Source organism: Topomyia yanbarensis, chromosome 3 (genome assembly GCF_030247195.1).
Source record: "Topomyia yanbarensis strain Yona2022 chromosome 3, ASM3024719v1, whole genome shotgun sequence".
Lineage (NCBI taxonomy): Eukaryota > Metazoa > Arthropoda > Insecta > Diptera > Culicidae > Topomyia > Topomyia yanbarensis.
The window spans coordinates 95,625,214-95,647,603 of NC_080672.1; the positions used below are offsets into that span (position 1 = coordinate 95,625,214).

A 22,390-nucleotide genomic window follows, 5' to 3' on the forward strand; every position below is an offset into this window, starting at 1 on the left:
CAATGAAACGGGAAAAGGAACACCATTTACTTATCGTAGACAATAAACGAAATTACAATTTAAAAAATATTTTATTTATTATTAAATTATCTCAGTACTTTTCAACCTTTCCCTTCAGAATCTTGACCTGTTCCACGGGACGATCATTCTTATCCGTTTCCACCTGCCCTATCCGCTTCACCGCCTGCATTCCCGTGTGAACCCGTCCAAAAATCGTATGCTTGCCGTCCAGCCACTGCGTGGGAGCTAAGGTGATGAAAAACTGTGACGCATTCGTATCCGGGCCGGAATTGGCCATCGAAAGCACTCCGGCACCGGTGTGCTTCAAATCGGCATTAATTTCATCGGCAAATGTTGATCCGTAAATGGATTGTCCTCCCCGACCGGTACCGGTGGGATCGCCGCCCTGTATCATGAAATCTCGTATGATCCGATGAAGAATGGTTCCATTGTAGTACCCGCGCCGAGTGAGCTCAGCGAAATTTCGGCAGGTGTTCGGAGCGTGCTTCCAGTAAAGTTCGATCGAAATTTCACCCATTCTGCAAAAATATTTATGTTGAAGCATGCGTGTAATTTACTATTGATGCTAACTTACGTCGTCTCGAATGTCACAAAATGAGGCTGCCATAGCTTGTCTGGAATTCCGGTTGTGGTTCCTGTTTGTAGCGCGAGCATGATTTCTGGAACTGTTACAAAATTACTGCACAGGTAGAGCGATTTAAAACCTATTTACCTACAAACAAAATTTGACGTTTGCTTTGCACGGCGCACGGTTTTAGTTTTGATGTTTTGATTCGTAATGGGGAACGCCGACCAAGCTGTTCGGAAAATGAAATGGAACAATTTAAAATCGATCAACGAACGAGGGGATACAGAGAAGGGCTCGTACTATTACCTCAAACCAAAATTCGTCGAAATGACACATTGATAAAAAAAAAATAATCGGGGCACAGACAACAGATATCCATCCCGAATGGTAACATTACTGGTCATCTATTCAAAGTTGAATTGCATAAAGAACTGGCGTAAATAACTTTTGTCACAATAGGAACTTCCAATATTACGAACAAAACAAAATAGGTGTACCCCATATGGCATAATGAACGCTTGGCACAAAGACGTTTGGCATAATGGGCATTTGGTGTAATGCTCATATAGAGGTAGGGATATTTGGCATAATAGACGTTCGGCATGATGGATAATTGACATAATACATATTGGGGACTCAGGGATATTTGGCGTAATGGGCGTTTGAAATAGGGTACACACTCAATTCAGTTCGGCAATTTCCGCACAGCTGAACAGTGTGTAAAATTTTTCAACTGATAGCTCAGCAAAGTGGCTTTAATTTACTGATTATTTATTCAGTTCAGTTTATTCAAAATAAACGTCACTTCTATCTCAGTAGAAAAAGCACAGAGAACAGACGTCCAACTTCAGCATTCAACTTGTGTAAAATCTCTAACGGTTTCGAAGGTAGTTTGGATATTTAAACCAGGTGCGCTACTGTCGTCATGTTTTTTTGTGGCTGAGTGCGACAGAATTGACAGCGGTTATTCCTGTACCCAGTCAAACTAGTCCGGAACCGATTCGGACTTCCAGCATGAATTCCAGCTCAAATGCGTCAACCGATAGAGTCGGTATCGGTTGTTTTCTTTGAGCTAGATTCCATGCTGAATCCATCCAGGAACCGGTTCCTGAATCGATTTGACGGATAGTTGGGATAGGTTGGTGTGGCGGCGCTAGTGTTTTTCGTATATTAATTCAAATGTTTACACACATTTTTTAAATATTTATGTTCGATCATGGATGTCTGTTCTCTGTGGTAAAAGCTTTGTTAACTAGCTGAGTGCTCGGCTGTGCAAAATTCGGTAAAAGTAGCGAAAAAAGCTGGGATTCGGTAGAACAAGATTAAGTGTGTAATTTCGGGAGAGATGCCGCGTCGGGTGAGATACCGCACTCTCTATATTTCGAATATAGGATCGCTTTTATACGGTAATATGATGCTGTAAGTTTCCCAACAAACATTTCGTGGTTTTATAAACGTTTTAACAGTTGCTTTATTCAGCTCTAGCTGAACATTGGAAGTATACGTGTAATCATATATCATTTATTCCACCCTTAAACATCCGGGATTTGGAGAATTTATTCAGCTTGTCTGATTAAGACACATGAAAGAACAATTCTTCAGCACGTATACAGCCTGAAGAAAACCACAGTTCAGCTTTATAGCGGACCCTACACGAGACAGAAATATTGTCAATAAATTTATTGACAAGACTGCTTCAATCCATCAATCCCATTTAAATTCTACAGGATCAATATTTTTAAGATGACCTTACACCATCAATATATTGATCAATAACTGTTTTATTGTCAATATTTCTGCTCGTGTAGGGTCCGCTTATCAATAAAACTTTTCGTTACCGCTATTCAGCTGAGAGAATTATCATAGGAAAATTGTTAAAAAAAGACATTTATTTCAAGTTACACACGCCATCAATCTCTTTGGAAGCCATATTCTTTTATTAGTGTTACGTTACAGTTAGAGAAAAATTGTATTACCTTGTTGGATATCATTATCACGTACCTGGATACGAACCAGCAACCTGTTGAATACTAAGCACTTACCTTACTATCTGCACCAATCTTGCATACATCGAATGCTCAAGATTTCACCGATGTACCGACAAGTCTAGGCTGCTGAATAGAGTCTGTACAAAGGCTACAGTAGCCTTCTTTTGATTTGAGTGAACCTAGTTGGCTTGGGTTTGAATCCCAACCTACGATAATTTTTTTATTTCAATTTTTTTTATTTAATAATTTTTAGAACATTCGGGAATTTTAAATTAGATTATTTATTTATTTCAAACATGATGATTATAGTCATTTTTGTTTCCAAGGTGAGGATTTATGGTTGTCACAAAACATTTAGATAAGAAAAAATGGGTGTTATATGAAAGTGGTGGTAACTGAATGATGGATTGAAGTCATTTATAATTCTAAGGTGGCAATCTCCTCAATTTATTTACCACTCCCTGCCAAATGATTTTCTTTCCATTGTGATTTTTTTTTTGGTAAGCGGAAGTCGCTGTTCGAATTCAATAGTTTATTTATTTATAGCAATTAAGTTCGCCAGCGTGAATAATCATTTCATTGTACCTTTGTTTGCAAGTCGATGGATAGAAAAAAATCATGGTAACAATGCTGGTGTCAAAAATTTATAGCAACGTTGGAACAAAAAGTTTCTCTTGTGTTCAATATGAGAATATTCATGTTTCACAAGTAAACAGACCGTTTCGAATTAAAAGATAAATTTACATAAACGAGGGCGCGTGTGATTTGGTAAGCTTGCACATTGAAAAACTATAAATCGTGTATTTCCCGTGGTGAAAACTCAGTAGATATAAAAAGAATAAATAAACTTTCTTTATTTCTTTATTCATTTATTGATCTATTGCTCCCTAACTGTAATATATGCAAAACATCTCAATTAGAATGTACCGAAATAATAAAAAAAATCCTTCACTTAATAGTAAAAAAAAATTGTGTGTGTATTGGGACTCGAACCCAGGTCGGTTGCCATTCCTCATGATTTGCTAATCGCGCCAATTTTTGTAGTAGTTACAATTACCTTTGTTAAACACATAATTCAGCTAAAAGTCAAAAGTGGTATAACGGCAAATGTAAAGGTAGAAACAACCTTTTGAAGACATGTAGTGCAGCTTAATGATTAAAGGTAATACTATTGGTAACAGCATCGTTTATTCAACTCGCAATTCAGTCTAATTAAGATGGTTGAATAAAAGCTTTAATATTGTCGCTATTACATTTATTAGCAGTATAGTTCAGCCTAGTTGGAACTGGCGAATACTGGATTTTAAATAGGCTGACTAAACTGTTAATGTTTAAATAGTTCAGCGAAAGTTTTATTCAGCTTACATAACCTTTAATCTGCTTTAAATCAACACGTAGTCTTATAGTTCAGCTCCTAATGTTTGTTGGGTTGTCTTTCGAAGAATTACAACACTGGAGATGTAAAATAAGCCTTATTATTAACTCACGAAAATTTCATTAATGATTATGTGCATCCAGTTGCATCACGGAGTGCCGAAAATTTTTCAACACCACATTAAATTTTCATTTTTTTAAATTGTTCGATTTTTTGGGAAATCATGTATCAATTGAATAGCTGGGACCTTTAAGAAGGTATTCTGATCATGAGCACGGTCCTCCATGATTTCCGAGGAAAACGTCGTTGTGCGGAATCTCTCCCCTATAATAGGGATCTTTAGTTTGAAAAAATTGTGCCAGTTTTTCATATGTATTGGTAGCGGGTGTCCTTACGAGTACACTCATATCATTCTTAAACCTTAATTATTCTTTTATGATTTTTAAATTTAAAAAAACCAAATTAAACTCAACCAGCAAACTGACAGTTGTCCTACTAAATGACGTATCTGCAAATATCTCGTTCGCCTCATTGTTAACCGGGACAGCACCCCACACAGCATGATCTGGTACTTTGTCAATCCGCTAGCAACCTGCCATCCCAAGTTTCATCTGCAAACTATTGCTTGTGGCAGTAAAAACTGGATTCTAACCACACTGCGCACTTACTATTCTTCTATTGAATTCTTCTCATAGACTGGTTAGCTCGACTGGTCTGTCCATGAAAATACCATCTCTATCACTTGAAATACATGTGATTTGACAGCTCGCAGTTTTCAGTAGCAGTTTGATCACTCGCACTTCGAAAGTGCGGAGTCCAGGTTGGTGGGAAGTGCGCAATATGGTAGATCTGATAAGGCAACCTATAGGGTCGTGCAAGTCGCATGGGTTTGGATGTGTTATTGTCCTAAAAGGAAACAAACTAAAAAATGTTTTTTTCAATAGTTTCGGGCCAAAAAATTGGAAAAGGACTGAGATATTAACTCACGGTACTAATCTGCATCAGAATATGCCTTAACCCGCACACCCCTAAAGATCCCTATTGGGAGAGATGCCGCATCAAAATTTCGGGTGAGATGCCGCACACGATGGCGGAGGATACGTAGCTAAAATGTATTTTTTTCACCTCGGTAAGTCATTAAATGATCATTTGCGTCAGGTATAGGTTCTTAATAAGTTACATCCACAAACTAGAGGACCTAACACAATGACAATGACACAATGAGGCAATTTATCTATGTATTGAAACGGGTAATATGTATCTAAGTATTAGTTACTTCGGTTTATTCTTTAAAGTTTCAGGCACTAATTTTCGTGAACGCATTGATTTGTAGTGATGTCAATATTGGAACAAAAACGAAAATTTCAACGAATTGATGGTTTTTCAAAATGAATCATTCAAGAAAAACCTAAGTTATACAAATTCATTGTTGGGAGAAACAGCCTAAAATTGGTTTTAAGGGACCCCTACTAACACATAGATATATATCGCTCGTACAAACATGTAGATACATAATACACTTAATTAAGTTACTCCAACTTTAACCATTACACAAGGTTGCGAAGGAAAAATATTTTAAAATGTTGAATAAAAAAATGTTTCTAGAAATGGTTGTACCCCCTTATGAAAAGTGAAGGTGCCAGCTGATTTATAGATGTAATCAAACTTCATGAAACTCAGCTGAACACACCTAATCACAAAAACATCAACGAGAGCTAAAACATACTTTTTGTTCACCATTTTTCAATTTGTGACCACGGTGCGGCGTCTCACCCGCGCATGCGGCATCTCTCCCTCAATGATCTTTTTTTAAAAATGTTCGTGAAAATTTGATGATATTTTTTTCATGCCAAAACAATTTTACGGTATTTTTGAAACTTGTCGCAATTGACAAAAATGATTTCATCAAATATTGATTGGCTTACCTTGATGCAGGATCGATTTTTAGAATTAGGTTCGCTGCTATTCCCATTATATAGTCCATTAAGTTGTATTGTTCAAAATTGGAAACAATTGTATATATTTTCAAATCAGTTTCTTCTTTACCATTATTTCGTTTTCTGTATGTACCAGCTAGATGAGCCTCAACAAACCCGACCGACCGCAGCTCTTTCGGCTGAAGTTCTTCAATTATTTTGGAGACTTCTGGTTTCCGCTGTGCGAAGAATATGCGGTTTCGCTCTTTCGAACACGGACCAAAGCATTGGACAAACAATGGTTCGGATCTTACCAGCTTTTGACAACTTTCCTGAGCACAGTCTTCGAAGTACTCAAAAATTGTTTAAGTCTGATGGTGCAAAACCTAATTTCTGCAAAAGCTTCTGGAATCTTCTCCAAAGGCAGAAAAGTCAGAGCTTGCCCTTTCTTAAATGTTTTAAAATTCGCAGGGTTATTGCTAAATAAAGCTGTCGTTTTCGTATCTTTAATATGGTCGCACACATTTTTACTCAAATGAAAAATACAACCATTGTGCGCGCTTTCGAAACCTCGAGCTTACATACGTTTCTGACCGCTTTCCCAAAATCGCTGAGAATGACCGAAGGATTCAATTCAATATCCAATGTCTCAGCTAGGTACTTCGATAAATTTCGCGAAAACAGTCCTGTTGAGATTTTCGGACTTCGAAGACATAAGGTTGAATAACAGACGCGAGTGGTGGCAGTTTGTGAAAATCGAGTTCCGGCAAATGAAAAAGTGTCTGTTCCTCGCATTACGGGCCGTCGATTCCCGATGCAAGGACAGTAGAAGTGGACAGAAGGCATCTAGAAACACAGTGTACATTGTGGGAGTGGTGCAAAGTGGTTTTTCAGAGAAAGGGAGTCGTTCCGAAAAGTGAAAAAATATGGCAATAAGAAAAAATGACATATTCAAACAATTGGCGTTTCACCAGCGACTAGCGACTACCAGGTGTCGCCCCAAAATTCTTCGTCCGAAAAATAGGTGGCAAACCAGCCGGTCGGTGCTCAGCTAATTTCGTCCGCGTCCCTTGTCACTTATTTTTTTTATTGGGTGTTTCATCGGCGGTGCTATCTTTGAAAATGAGCCGTCTTGGATATTGAACTGTTTTTTTTACTTTCTTATTTTATTGCAAATGAGTAGAGGTTTTGATTCTTTTATATTCAGGATTGCAGATATTTTGTCGCATGTAAATTTTGGGTGTTCGTTGATGTGATGGCGCTGTAAGGGAACACGTCTCTGCCGGTCGGCCAACTTTTCTTTGGACTGAGCAAACTAATTTCTATGTTTGTTTAGGCTTTGCTTTACCAACGGGGGAACTGATCCACATAGCATTCAATGTGCTTAGGGAAAACACATGGCCTTATTTGAGTGGAATGATGACTTCAATCATGTATAAGGTTTGAGAATTTACAATTCGCGAGAGGGATCGGGGACCGGTTGGCAATTACCTTCAGTTATGTCAGCACGAAGAATAAGCGTTTTGCTGTCATTTTCGTTGGTTAGCTTTCAACTCTATCTCATGTCTCCACGCGAGTCTGTCTATTGATGACATTTGGTCCTTAGACCGGCGACGACTGGGAGCTATCAGGCTTCTACCAATAGTAGCCGAATGAGAGTGTGCGAACAGATCTAGCCGAGAAAATGATACCGTAAAAGTTGTTCGGAAAGCAGCTCCAATAAGACTTTAATTTGACTAGTATCGATGATCGCGGATCAATACGTACTGAAAATTCGCCACGTCTGTTTTAATGAATCTAATTTCAAGTTCCGTTATTGGTAACAAGCCCGTGCATCAGGTTAACGATCCTCTGTATTTTTCTTCAATGTTCGATATAATCGTACGTATACGTGTATTTCACAAACAATCCGATATTAGAAATAGGAAATACTTTCGTTGATTTATAACATCTAGAGCTATCATAACTCTTTGTATAACGTGTTATCACTCGGTAGTGTTCAACCCAATAAATATATCGTCGAGAAGGAATAGTGAAATTTGTCACAATACTGCCGCAATAAATAGTGATCCGGCCCATTATGCAGATAAGATTGGCTTTTCTAGGCAATATTCCCACGATCGGCTGTGTGGATGTGAAATTGCTTTTGTTTAGAAAACATGGGATACTCTCGGTAGCCGGCTACCCAGATTTTAAAAGAACCAAAAACTAAACAAGATCTTATTTTTCGAGCGAACTTCTTGAAAACCAACTGAACTACTACCTAATAAACTATGCTTTACAGGTCGTATCGCTTGCTTGGAGCGAATCCTAGACCCTATACCCTTCCAAACCACCAACTCCGCGATACCTATGGAAGAGTCTGATGAACATTCTGTATAAGATTCCTCATTTTATTCAAGCGATCGCCGGGTAAAATCAGCACTGACACGATAAAAATCACGAAAAATTCATCGCGTGATTGAATATTGTTAAAAAATATAAGCAGTGCTCCTTATAGCCGCTATGCGGAGTTCAAGTTGCTTATTTTGCTAATCGTATTAATACAACAAATGATAAATTTCCCGAATTCTCGGCAGCCGGCTGCCCAGAGCAATTATTACATGATAATGCTATTGGCACACTTACTAACAACTCTCCCCTTCCCGTGATACATGTGGAGATGCAGAGGATTCCTCGGTCTCTAGTAGCAACATGTATCGGACTAACATTCCTTCCTTTCCCAGAAGATCTGCATTCGGACGTGGCCGGCGTCGGTATTGATCAGCATGCAGGGATCAGAATAGATTGTACAATGTGGCTCATCATGTTATTCCCAAGCATGTTGTTCCAATGAACATTTTGCAACCTAATTTGGTTCTGGTCAATAACGGAGTAGCAACTACGGGCGATCTCTTATGCTTATGCTTATGCTTATAAGGTTGAATACTGCCGGGAAAGCAGACAGATGATCAGGGCCACAGCTTGCCATTATTGTCAATAGCTGGCGAAATAAAACCGGTGCAGTACGGAATGTTCCATCCACAGCTCAGTACTTACCAATTTCAAGTTTTTTCAAACCTTCTTTGGTTCCAAATATTAACGCTCGATTTAGCCCATCGCTCACATCTCCGATTTAAAATCTTTCCCCTTCCAAGTTTTGCTGGAGATTCCCAGGAATTTATTCTCTAATAATTGTTTTCTTCATCCACATTTTGGAATACGTTTTTTTTCCTAAATGTTGTTCTTGCTGCATTGACGGCGTTCATAACACACGTAACGAAGTACGCTTTTCTCTTGAAACTATTTCGTTTCGTTGTTCGTGGTACTCGTACGGAGAAGGCATACTAGCGCCACCATCAAATCAGTGGTACATATATGAAACAAGCACTAGCTGTCAAGTTGTCCCCGGGCTGGTTGCAACACACAGAAAATTTGTTTTGGTCAAAATAAGAGTTTTTCGCTCTAAGCAAAAAACAACCAACACATACCCTTAGTTTGATAATAAAACTTTTATTTCGATTACTATTCCTTAATAGCTTGAAAAGATTACCCCATAGAAAATATGACAGTTGCAAAATTTCCCAGTTGACTGACGAAATCAGGTACTTCGAGGTCGATCGATTAATTAACCTATTAAGTTGGGTTTCGTCGGTAAACAGTATTCATATTGTTATATTAATCGCCAGATTCAATCTGTGTAAATCTGATTCCAGTTTAAACTGCCAGCTAATCAACAGATTTAATTAATTGAAATATACCGATTTCAACAGATTTCGTCGGTCACATTTAGTTGGTTGTCGCGTCGGCAGACACCCATGTTAGACTTCCATAAGAGTCGGTGCAACTATCAACTGATTAATTAATGGTATAGTCGGCCGATTGTACCGGCGCAAGCCGATTAAGTCGGTGGGAAAATCGGGAGGATTTTCAATGTGATACTTTTATTTTGGTTATTATTCTTGATTAACTTAAGTGTTTTACTTTTAACCTAACAGTAGGCGTTATTTGTCTTTTACTAAGAGCGCGAGTAAAAAAATTTAAGTCCCAACTGGGAGAAAGTGCAAGTTTGCGACACTGCATGTCAACCTGCCATTTACTTGCTGTTGGTGGACGAAATCAAAATTTCGTCCGCCTGCTAGATATTGCAAAATGTGGGAACGATTCCATCTTTGAGCTACACGGTTAAATAAAACATCCTCCAAAATAAGATCTTTGAACTTACTTTTGAGTTGTGCGTCGCTTTCGCACTTATTAGTGCTGTCAAAAACAAAACGAGAGATTCGACTCAGTCGAGGTTTTCCGTGGAGGAAGGTACTTTTGAGTTGGGGTATACTCGAAATTAGGTAAATTCAACTTAAATTTGAGTATAAAAAACCTATCAATGAGTTGTAATTTTTGCCGTGGTTAAATGGAAACTACCTTCAACACGGTTTACCTAATTTTAAGTTCCCCCACGATACCACGAGATTGAGTCAAAGGAACTCAATTTTAGGTAGTTTTTCGTTTCCGTGTATGTTCACGTTCGACGAGCTACGAGTCGAACTGTTGGATTATCCCCTTTAAACGCGCGTACGACTTTCATCGATAAATTTAAAAAACCGTTTTCTCGACGAACGAATGTCAAAACAGATGGTTTCTTTTTATCCTTTTTATACCGAAGGCCGGGAAATCCGTACGCCGAATGGTCAAACGGATTTTCGTAGCAGTTGGTTTCAAATCACAATCGAAACAGAACAGACCGGGTAGTCAACGAATAACGAACGAACGATCTTTTGTGTTAAGTAGTGAATCTTAGTCAATCTTATGATAGTGCAAATGCTGTGATTAATAATAATAAAGTAACGGTCAATCTAAAACAACCAGCTTTACCTATTGTGTTCATGTATTGGCTAAAATGGATGAGGAAACGTTCCTAACACCACGCAAGATTTTCCAGAACGCCTTCAATGCGGCCCGGAAATCGACCACCGGAACCGGTTCGCCTTCGGTTGCCGTGTACACGCCAAAATCTTTGTCTCGGACAGCAGCGGGAACCGGTCGGTTCAATTTACTACCGGTCATGCAGACACCCCCAAGTCGGTTGGTAAACGGAAAAGTGATAAATCCGTTTGAGGCTCACCTTGCGGAGCGGTTGCACCTGCCCCTAATTTGTAGTCCATCGTTATTTCACCGTCCAAGTACGCCACATAGCGGAAATCCGCAGCAGTTCGAGTGGACCATCGACGAGGTTTCGTACCTGGGTCCGGCCAATGTCGAACCGCACGAAACACAGTTCATGGACACGCCCGATCCTGTGTTGGAAGCAAAGGCGCAAGCGGCGATCAGTGCGTATTTCAGCGAGCAAAATATAGGTGAGTGATGGGTTTGCTAACGGTTATTAAATCAGTAAACTTCAATGCATTTTTATTTTCAGTTCCTAGTCCAATAGACTGCCAACTGCGGAAGCAGAAGATTATTCTTAATAGTGACTGTTCAGAAAACATCAGCTTTGTTGGTCGAAGTTCCAAGCGAAAGCGGGATGGGATTACTCAAACCGTGCTCACATTCCCACCCATTTTACCCAGAGAAATTGAGGAACTGTTGGCTCCTTTCTGCTCGTATCACAATGTAAGCTCATGTTTATTTTTATTATATTAGCATTCGTGTGATACTAATGTTTTCTAGCAGAACCAGCAACAAAATCACGCAAAGGCCAACGATTCGGACGCGAGCATTGATCACGAAGCCAGAGACGCATCTTTGCGACGTAAGTTGTTCAACTGTATGAACGCGTCAACTGCAACGGGATCGGATCGGGATGATTCTCTGGAGCAGTTAGACCTGCGCTCGCTGAGCCCAGCACCGGTGACTCCGGAACTCGATAAAGGATTGGTGCAAAACTTGAAACGATCTCGCTGCTTTGGTTCACAGGAGATACAGATCGCTCCGGGCGACATTTCCATCAGTCCGGTTGTGGCCAAGGAATCATTTGGTGCACTGTCTCCGATCTCCAAGAGCTCGACTTCTCCGTCACCGATGAAGCCAGCTTCGAATTCAACCGAACTGCCAGATCACGATGCAATTTACCGCAGCACGCCCGAGAAACCGAATAGCACTGTTTTCCAACTAAACTGTAGCAGTGTGAACAGCCATCATATGTCGGTGGAGCTGAGCGAGAGCTTCCGTGGTAAATATATCGATTTTTAAGTTTTGTTTCTTTTAAGAAAATAGGGTTTGAACCGATAGTTCCATTATTGTTACAAATGTGATTCGAGAAATAAAAAAAGATCAAGCATTCATCTCGCTATTGCTTCCCTTAATTTTGCAGGCGAAAAACACGCCGACACAACGGTTGAGTTTACAGAGGAGGAGCTGTCCTACGAGGACAAAGCGTTTGGTTCATCACAATCAACGTCCTCGGTGTCCCAGCATCCTACGACTCCACTGCGTCACACATCCAGAGAGAAACGTTGCAACAGGAAGAATCTATCACGCTCCTTCCTACTGTACTCGGACGAAGATCGTCTGGAAGAGGAGAACGAGGAACAACAACTACTGGTCAACGAGTTACCCCAACGAAGTTTTAGTGTCATCGGCGATACGGAGAAGGGTAATATTCTGCCAACAACGACAACGGCCTCCGATGATGGCAAACGTGTAACCAAGTCACCATCGAGACAAATTGGCAGCGGACACTTTTACCGCATGGACAGTGGATTCAACGATGAGGAGACGCGCGGAAGCCAAGAGACTGTCGATTACTGTGAGACTGATGTTTCAATGCAATCCGAATGCTGCGAGAGCCGATCAATTCCACGAATGTTAGAGACGGTATCCGACGGGCAGCATCATACGGGTTGTACCATAAGACTGTGAATACAGGGAATCATTTATGAGATTAATTTCGTTCCGAATGCAACGAATAGTTTATATTTGTAAGGGAATTTTATGGAACACTAGAAGTAGGAAATAGTATGAATTCGAAGGATTTTTGACATTTTTTGTAAGTATTTGCCTTATTATTGATAACTAGTATCTTCCTTACAAATGAGTTCGCTTGTGAATTTTAATTAGCGCTGTAAATTTCTAATTTGATTCTATACTACGAAACGATTAAACAGTTACTGTTGAATTCATAATTCCTAGTTCTTTTTTTACAAAATCCAAGTCTTCTTAATTGGGGAGCTTGGGTTGTTTATCTATCCCTCCGGCCATCATATCGTATAGTAGATACACTTAATATGTGTATCTACAAATGCAATATGATAGGGTAAGGTGGGGCAAATCCGACCGTTGGGTAAACCCGACCCCCCTTGTTATCGAAAATCGGAACTAATATCAATGTTGTCGTGTAGAGCATCGAAAATAATCATAATGGTGGCATGACAGCATTTTATTAGCCTTCATTTATATGCTCAAACGATAATAAGTGTGTTTTTAGAACTTTTGATTTGATTTTTGTGCTTCATTGGCTTCAAGATATTTCTGATTGTTAAAGTGATAGCGTAAAAAATGCAAGTAGATTTAAATTCTTTGATTTAAGTCCTACAAAGTGCATAGATGAATTTAGTCCAACTTTTTTCATATTTTTTTTAATCGCTTCGTAATGAAAAATGACGCGGTGGGGCTAATCTGACCTCTAAATAGTGGGGTAAATCCGACCGCTTTTTTGCTATGAAAATGTTTATTTATCAATTTAAAAAATATTTTTATAATAATTTTTTTTTTTGCGCAGTTGTGCATAATTACAAACGAAAAACATAAATACCTGATGAATATAGTATTCGTCGAGCAATTGTTCCAATGCAAATGGGAACATTTTTTCGTGCTACTGCTCGTGACTTTGACATTCCAAGATTGACATTGCATTCCATTTTCTTCATGTTACAATTGAATAACATAACATTCTTCAATTTATCATTGAACAACCAAAAAATTTGGGTAATATCTGTACTAAATCAACCAAAAACATAGGCGGTCGGGTTTACCCCACCATTTTTGAAAACAGCAAAAATGAACTATTTCGTAAAACGCTTGTATCTCCAAATTTTCGAAAGATGCGAATAAAATGCTATATATAGAAAGTTGCACAGAAGTCTAACCTTAAATTTGGTATATAAAACGACTTGATCCGATCTAAAATGAGCATTTTACAGCCAAAACCATTTACTAGGTCGGATTTGCCCCACCTTACCCTACCTGGTGCAGAAAGCGCACTAATTACCTGGCAATCTTCTTTCATTGGATTGTCTGCTCAGGAAATTATTTTCCGTACCCAAATATCACATGTGACGCCAGTGATAAATGTAGAAAACCACGAGGATGGTGGAAGAGCAGTGGGTACAAGGCCAAGTGCTTCCTGGTTGGTACCAAAATGATAAGCAAAGGGAAAGTAAGGGTTATGTTCGGGGTCTGGAAGAAGAGCATTTCGCATTTATTTTAATTTTTTTGTCTTTTCTTTGCTACAATATATGCAACTCGGTGCAAGAGAACGTGACGGCCAAGGAAACGGAAAGCCAATAGCCCAAACAGATCAGGAACAGGAAGGAGCACTACGAACAAGGAAACAAACAACAAATGAGAAATCGTTTACTTATTTATTATAACTACGATACTAATCACAATTATTTTGCTTTTCTTGTTTCGTTTCAGCAAACCAAAATCTCTCTACTATCTCTTCATTTTCTGCCTCCGACTATCCTCTATGTAATGTATCTGAAACTTGTGGGACTAGTTAACAGCCGGCGCCTGCTTGTGGAAGAAACTGGTGTGCTATACGGACTAGCATATACGAACAGTTACGCTTTGTAGGTCCTCATCTTGACAGAGTCTAGATGGGCGGATGAACGTCTGCCAGGGTGTGGGCTGAGAAATGACAATGACAAATCCAAGTCTACTTAATTGAGGCTGAATGGAGAGTGAGCATACATACATTTAAACAAACATCTGCCCCTGGGGCTTTATTCTCACAGTTACGTCACCTAGCGACTAGAACAAAATCTCCTTCCAGTCACTAGGTGACGTGACTGAGAATAGGGCCCCAGCTGTTGCTTCAACCTGTTCTCGATCCCTATGTGAAAGTTTTCATGCCGCCACCCGCGTTACGGCTTGGTAAGGTCAAACTGATTTCGAAGGGGGTCAACTAAGGTTGTATGACATATACTTGATGGTCACATCATTAGCGTTTCTGCATTAGAATCGACGAAATGCCTTCGTTGGTTATAAGATGAGGACATACGTATAAAGTGATATATGTCTTCAGCTTGTATTCGCGCCTGTAGATCTCCTTGAACGTTTTATATGCCAGTTTCGAAGGAAATGACGGATGTGATTACAGAGAGTTCGATTCTATGAGCAAAGCAACCAACGCACGGTGTCGAAACGTTGCAAAAGATGAGCCTCAGTAAGCTACAGTTTCGCAGGTATGGACACATCGTGAGTTTTAAAAGAAAGAATAAAACACTTACTGCTACTGCAATAAAATCTGTACGTAGAACTAACACATATATCTAATATAATAATTTCAGGTCAAATATTTAACCCTTCAAAGCGCAAACCAATTTTTTTTTTCGATTTTTTTGAAAATTGTCTCGCAGCTTTAATACGTTACTATGATGCTATTGAGATGATTTTCGCAATGTTGAAAGAAGAAGAAGGAAACGTTGAAAAAGTTGTTCGACAACAAGGACGGAACGAGATTGCGTGACGCTAGCCGAAAATATCACTGCTCCCATACCTTGATTCACCGAACCCTCAAGATGGAGGACATCATCTGTCGGAAGAAGACTCGGCCCCCGAGTACACGGACGAGCAGATAGTGATCGTGAAATCGCAGTGCCGGTGGATGACGAAGAACTACCACGGGACGTCGTTCGTGCTGGACGACGAAAGTTACTTTCCGCTCTCGAAGGGAATTCACCATTTACCCACATTCCAGGAAATGACAACTACTATTCCAGCGACAAGTCGGCCACACCCCGAGTAAAAATATAAGTTTAAGCAAAAATTTGAAAAAAGTTATGCTGTACATCGCCATATCGGACAGAGGGATTTCAAAGCCGTGTTTCAAGCCGAGCGGTCTGGCCATCAATCAACAAGAGTACCAGGAGGAGTGTCTTGAGAAAATTCCTTTGCCTTTCTTAAAGGAGCATCATTCGGATGGGAAGTACGTCTTTTGGCCGGACAAGGCATCTTCCCATTACGCCAAGAAGACGAAAAAGCAGAAAAAGATACCGTGCGTGCCGAAAGAAAGGGACACGACCAACTTGACCCAGTGCCGTCCCATTGAGGATGTGTTCGGCTTCCTCAGTGCCCTAGTGTACAAAATTAATTGGTGGGTCAAGGATACGAAGCAGTTGACCACTCCGATCCGGAATTTTACCCGGAAGATGGACGTTAGTGCCGTCCAGCGCTCTTGTGTGAGCATCACGACTAAGTTGCGTCGTACGGCTGACCAGAGCCCTTTCTCCAATATTCATTGTCGTTTTTTGAAGAATAAACAATTTTTGATAAAAAATAAATAATGTTTTTTAACTACATAACTGAAAAAATTCTCATTTTTTATTGAACGCCCGTTATGGGATGGCGCTGGGCTTATGGCCTTCGATTGGCATGGTCCGCTCTCATTGGTTCGCATGTCTTCATGGCTAGTTGGCAGACGTGTACCTATTTACAAGTGGATAATTCAATTCGCTTGGGTAGGGGGACATGTGGATCCTACTAGTTGTCGACTCTTTTGACCTAGTTCAGGAAAAGAGTGAAGAACGACACATAAAAGATAGTTAATTATTCAGGACTTGTTTTTAAAATTATTCAACTCAACCAAGCACACCGGCTTCCATAAATGCTGAGTAGCATTTTCGGGTCGGTGTCGTATGTTCGAGTCAAACCATATGGGCATTCGGGTCAAACAAGCTTTATGGGGAATCGTGGAGAAACATTTCTCATATTCTTTATGGGCAGAGATTCTCTGTGTGGAACTTTAAAATGCCTTCACCCGTCTACTCAGCATAATGGTAATCGGAAAACACAGAGGATTTACCTAATCTACATCCTAACAAATACCAATATAGACTAGAACCGGGATTATCAGATTCGGAAAACAGTACAGTTGTAGTGGAAACTGTTCGCTAGAAAGAACCTGGACTGTTAGTATCTCTAACGTATTCATTAATAGTCGATTGATCCGCTTCAGAAGACGAGAAAGGAGGCCAGAAGTAAGACAAAATTAGATTCAATGCGAATTTTTTTTTCAGTTGTAATTGCAACGTCTCGAACGCGATGGTAGGAAGTTTAATAAAATTGAACCGATTAAAGGACATAACAGGCTCTTTGCGACAAATATGCCGTAAATTGCATTTTTATTGAGACCACTACCGACATGGCCGTGCTACCACAGACTAACAGACATAACACTATGAGGGAATTCCCTCAAAAAACATCGATCCGGCAATTTTCCCAGAACACTAGCTCCACCTTTTATTCACAGTCCCAAACACTCATTTGCTGGTGGGTTACCCCTCAGGTTTAAAAACAATTTTTCACTAGTGATCTATCCCCCATACGGTTGCTCGTATGTCAGTGGCGCCATAATTGCAAATGTGGTCTCAGTCCCAACTACAAATGTATTTAAAATGACCGTTAAAGCGGGCGAGCATTGTTTTCGAGTGTTATGTCTGTTAGTCTGTGGTGCTACTGTCGAATTCTTACTGCAGTTCTTTCTCCAGTGAGCTTACCAACTAAACCCAACTCTCTTGTATCTCCACATCCTCTTCCTTCCGGGATCACCGTTGGGTTATTCGGGAGTGAATTGTGCTCTTGCACCTGTTCTTTCCTAGAGCCCCTCGACTATGTGGGTTTTTTTTTCTCTCTTTTTTATTTGTTTTTGTTTCTATTTCGTTTTTTTCTGCTTTTTTTGTTTCTAAATTTTCATTTTTTTTTATTTTATTCAAAAAAAATTCTGCCCACTTACATTCTGCTGCGTTATTGGTCCACTGGCGACTGTCGTCGCCAACGTCGGAACCCGTCGAGACGTGAAACGATCTAGAGATACCAAAAACTTGACTCGCATCCCTTCACAGACACCCTCGCAGGATTTTTAACCGATCTGAAACTACTTGTTGGTGTTGCTAACTTAGTGCTCGTTTCTCCGTTGCGTCCCGCTGCCAGAGCTCCGACAAAATTAGTGTTATTGCTATTAGCTCACAGCTGCCCTTGAACTGGTTGGCCCCTATGCGTCCGTTAAGTCAGGTCGCTATCCAACCTTCGCTGAGTAGCAGGACAACCCCGGAACCATCACCAGCTTCGGAACCTGTCGAAACGTTAATCGATCGGGAGATGCCGAAAGACTTGACTCGAATCTATTCACAGCGACCCTCGTAGGATTTTTCATTGACTTGAAACGACCAGTTGTCGTTTACTGACTTACTGTTTCGATGAAACGTCGACCGGATTAGTATGGCTGTCAATAGCTCCCAGCTTTCCTTGAGCCCATCGCACCCCCTGTCAGCATTGATAACGATTTTTCAGCTCGTGATGTATTCAGTTAGAGAATCCAGACCTCTTTGCAACTTGTTGTTCAGAGCGTTGATGATACGACCCTTGTACAGGATTGCTGTATCATCAACGAACTGTGACAGGACTCCACCTCCCGGTAGAGGTGGGATGTCGGAAGTGAAGATATTGTTCAGGATGGGCTCAAGGATACTTCCCGGAGGTACAGGTTTCGGTTTTTTCTTAAGAAGCTTCGCCAGGAACCAGAATGGTTTTGAATAAGGAGGGATTTGCTGAATTTTTTTTTGAAAATCCCTGTTGCGAAGGTCGAGAATTCTCGCCTGGATAACCCCAACTAGAGAACTTTATATTAAAAATTTATCCCGGACGACAGTTCTCCGATAAATATTTCGGAGACTGATAAGTTCGTGATTTTATCAATTTGCGTAGAGTTTCACCAGGGAATCCTGTGGTAGATCGAATACAGAAAACAGACATCCGTGATCGAACAAATATATTAATAAAACGTGTGTAAACATTTGAATCAATATACGATAAAACACTAGCGCCGCCACACCAACTAATCCTAACTATCCGTCAAATCCTGGGAAGGGACATGCGGATAGATGTTTTCTTTTCCATTTTTCATTCTTCGTTTCCAACTCTGCTCACATACCCTTTCATTCTGGTTCACATATTGCTCACATGCTTTCTCATTCTGGCTCTGGAATCTGGATCAAAGTGACGTTTCAGAGCTGGATCAATTTGACACTCTTTTTTCTATCCGCATGTCCCATCCGAGTCGAATCCATTCCGGAACCGGTTCGAAATCCTAAATGGATTCAGTATGGAATCTGGCTGAAAGAAAACAATCGATTCCGACTCAATCGGTTGATGCATTTGAGCTGGAATTCATACTGAATCCACTCAGAAGTCCGATCCGGTTCCGAAATGGCTTGACTATAGTATAGACTATAGCCCAGTTAAACTTATTCCGGAACCGGTTCGGATTTCTGAATAGAGTCATTATGGATTCCAAATCAAATGCAACAACCGATTCCGACTCAGAATCGGTTGTTGCATTTGATTTGGAATCCATACTGACTCCATTCAGGATTCCGAATCAAATTCCGAATGGTTTGACCGGGAGCCCAGTTAAACTCATTCCGGAACCGGTTCGGATTTCTAAATGGAGTCATTATGGATTCCAAATCAAATGCAATAACCGATTCCGACTCAGAATCGGTTGTTGCATTTGATTTGGAATCCATAATGACTCCATTCAGGATTCCGAATCAAATTCCGAATGGTTTGACCGGGAGGTAGAGGTACCGCTGCCAATTCAGTCAAACCCAGCCACTAAAAAACATGACGACAGTAATGCATCTGGTTTAGATATCCAAACTACCTTCGAAAACTTTAGGGATTTTTACACAATTTGGATGCTGAAGATGCATGTCTGTTCTCTGTGGATCGGCGTTGATGTGCTGGTCGACGACTCGCTGAAACGCCTTCCAGTTGGCGCGATGGTAGTTTCGCCGATTCTGATGTTGGTATGCTTCGGCTGTGATACCCAGCGTTAGCACCACCGGAAAGTGGTCAGATGACAACTCGCTGAAGACGTCCGGTGAATTTGCACCGACGATCAGGGTTACCATATTCACAGATTTTATGTAATGTCACAGATTTTTTTTTCACAAATTTTAATCACAGTTTCTTTTTCACAGATGACAGATTTTTGGCATTTTGATGAAAATTTCACAGATTTTTGGAAATGTTGTGATTTTTTACAGATTTTTTGGAAATTTATCACAGATTTTTAACCGCTTACATTTTCTTCTGGCAGCACCGCGTAGTAGTTATAAGAGACGCGTGTCGTTCAAAGATGCATCCGGCTGCTTGCGGCGTTTTTCTTCGTTTATGTTTATTACTTTCACCAACAGACCCCTTGGCCCCAATGGTGGTTACATAAATTAATTACATTTCAAAATATTTAATATTTTCGCTTTTATCGAAATCCTCATCCCGTTGAAATCAAAGGTCATCGCCACACTGTTGAAAAATCGCTGGAGTCCGGTAACAGTGCTCTGGCAACCATAGTTGGTTCTCCTGAACGGAACTCGCAGAAGAGAGTTATAGCGGAGAGCTCGAACATGGGCTTGAAGATCCAGACGTCCGAGGATTGTAGGGCAATCCACCCTGGCAGACAGTAAGCCCGAGACAAACAGGGCTCGAGAGCAGTCCCTCCGAATGCCTAGAGTGTTGAGCTGTATTAACTGACAGCGGTTTTCGTAGCATGGCAGCTGAAAACTGTTTTACCAAGCGAGATGTCGGAGTGCAAAGCGTATGAACCTACGTTGGACGGCCTCGATTCTGTCAACGTTGTTCTGGTAGTACGGATTCCAAACAGCAGAACAATATTCTAGTGTCGAGCAAACCAGTGATTTTAAACAGTATACGTCTCTAAAGTTTTTCGCTATTCGGAAGATGAGCCCAAGCTGTCTTGATGCCTTATCCACGATATATGAAGTATGTGGTTTGAACGGTAGTGCCGAGTCCATAATGACTCCGAGATCCTTGACGTCAGATTGTCTTGGAATGCTCGAGTTGAAGAAATGGTAGTTCAACTGGATCGGATGGCGTTTCCGCGTGAACGTAACGATTGAACATTTACTCGGATTTACAACCATTCTGTTTACTTCACACCACGTGCTAAAGCTCTCCAGTTCACTCTGAAGAGACTCGGCGTCGGTTTTATCCCGCATTTGCCGAAAATTTTTCATGTCGTCAGCGAATGAAAGGCGTGGTCCTTGTAATTTGATATTGGCGTCATTTAAGTAGAGGAGGAATATTAGTGGGCCGAGATGGCTTCCCTGTGGGATACCGGATGTAGCGGAGAATGGTGCAGATAGACAGTTCTTAATGCTGATTTGGAATTTGGCCTGGTAGGAACGAAACCAGCACAGAAGTTATCCATGAATACCGAGTTTGTCCAGCTTCGCTATTGCGATATCATGATTGATTTTGTCGAAGGCCGCAGATAGATCCATGTAAATAGCATCGGTTTTCAATCCGTCAGCGAATCCATCGAGTACATATGATGTGAAGGAAAGCAAGTTGGTCGTTGTAGATCGTTTAGGCATAAAACCATGCTGGTCCTGCAATGTAGTGTTTGCAGTGAAAGAAAATAGGGTCTAAAACAACCAGCTCAAATAGTTTTGATACGGCACTTAAACACGATATTCCCCGGTAATTGTCACTGTTCGATTTGTTTCCTTTTTTATGAACTGGAAACATGTGCGCTGCTTTCCAGCAGGAAGAAAATGTGCCAGTAGTGAGTGATAGCACAAAGATTCGCCGAAGTGGTTCAAGAAGCCTGCTGATGCACTTTTTGACAAAAATCGAGGGAACGCCATCTGTGCCCGGGGAACTATATGCTTTCAGCTTGGAATTTGCTGCAAGAATGGCAGCATTATCGACACAAATTCGGTTGATGGTTTGTCCTAGAGAAGGACTTCAATTGGCGGGGGCAGCGACTTGTTATAGTGGAAGGCTCTCGTCGGAAAAAACGCCGGTGCGGTTCGTCCCAGTATGCGTTGAGCCCCGATGGATTTACTCTCGTTCCGCTAGCTTCTTCATTGGGATGGTCACATCCCATGTTCTTCTGTTTAGCGAGTATGAGCAGACCTGATAGCGCACGGTACTTTTTCCACGACGCATCCCAGTCACCAGCCCTGTCAGATTTCTGCGCGTATCCTGTCGGGTTAGTTGAGCTAGGGCGAACTCGGTTTCGCTCGCATTTTCTGGCAAATTTTGACAGGAACCGAGCAAAACTCTGGCATAAGTCGGACATAAACTGTGCAAAGATCCTGGCAATTCCTACCTGGTAGAATTTAGCACGAATCAAGCAAAACATCTGACAAAGATGTGGCAGGTAGCGTACATTTCTCGCTGGATTCTGGATAAAAGTGAGCAGCATCGGTTGGTTTAACCGCTTCTGTCAGAATCGGTTGTTGCATTTGAGCGAATTCTTTGCAAGAATTCTCGCACAAATCGCGCAAAATTCTCG

The 22,390-nt window shown here is 40.7% G+C and overlaps 2 protein-coding genes across 2 annotated transcripts; one reads left to right on the forward strand and one right to left on the reverse strand.

Moving 5' to 3' along the window:
* Positions 1-52: 52 nt before the first annotated feature.
* Positions 53-761, reverse strand: LOC131689766 (peptidyl-prolyl cis-trans isomerase-like 1). The gene is made up of 2 exons (XM_058975059.1): positions 596-761; positions 53-539 (listed from the first exon to the last, which is right to left on the reverse strand). Exons 1-2 carry the CDS (start codon positions 673-675, stop codon positions 92-94), a joined length of 528 nt encoding a protein of 175 aa, XP_058831042.1. The 5' UTR covers positions 676-761; the 3' UTR covers positions 53-91.
* Positions 762-10,510: 9,749 nt separating this feature from the next.
* On the forward strand, positions 10,511-12,934 carry LOC131692927 (protein aurora borealis). Its single transcript, XM_058980339.1, has 4 exons — positions 10,511-11,201; positions 11,264-11,457; positions 11,518-12,016; positions 12,158-12,934. Exons 1-4 carry the CDS (start codon positions 10,745-10,747, stop codon positions 12,703-12,705), a joined length of 1,698 nt encoding a protein of 565 aa, XP_058836322.1. The 5' UTR covers positions 10,511-10,744; the 3' UTR covers positions 12,706-12,934.
* Positions 12,935-22,390: the final 9,456 nt, after the last annotated feature.

Bases quoted from the DNA above. Each gene is read 5' to 3' on its own strand.
- LOC131689766 (XM_058975059.1), bottom strand. From the start codon at position 675: ATGCTCGCGCTACAAACAGGAACCACAACCGGAATTCCAGACAAGCTA. The intron at 540-595 runs GTAAGTTAGCAT...ATATTTTTGCAG, and splicing joins TTTGTGACATTCGAGACGAC to AATGGGTGAAATTTCGATCG.
- LOC131692927 (XM_058980339.1), top strand. From the start codon at position 10,745: ATGGATGAGGAAACGTTCCTAACACCACGCAAGATTTTCCAGAACGCC. The intron at 11,458-11,517 runs GTAAGCTCATGT...GTTTTCTAGCAG, and splicing joins CTTTCTGCTCGTATCACAAT to AACCAGCAACAAAATCACGC. The intron at 12,017-12,157 runs GTAAATATATCG...TTAATTTTGCAG, and splicing joins GCTGAGCGAGAGCTTCCGTG to GCGAAAAACACGCCGACACA.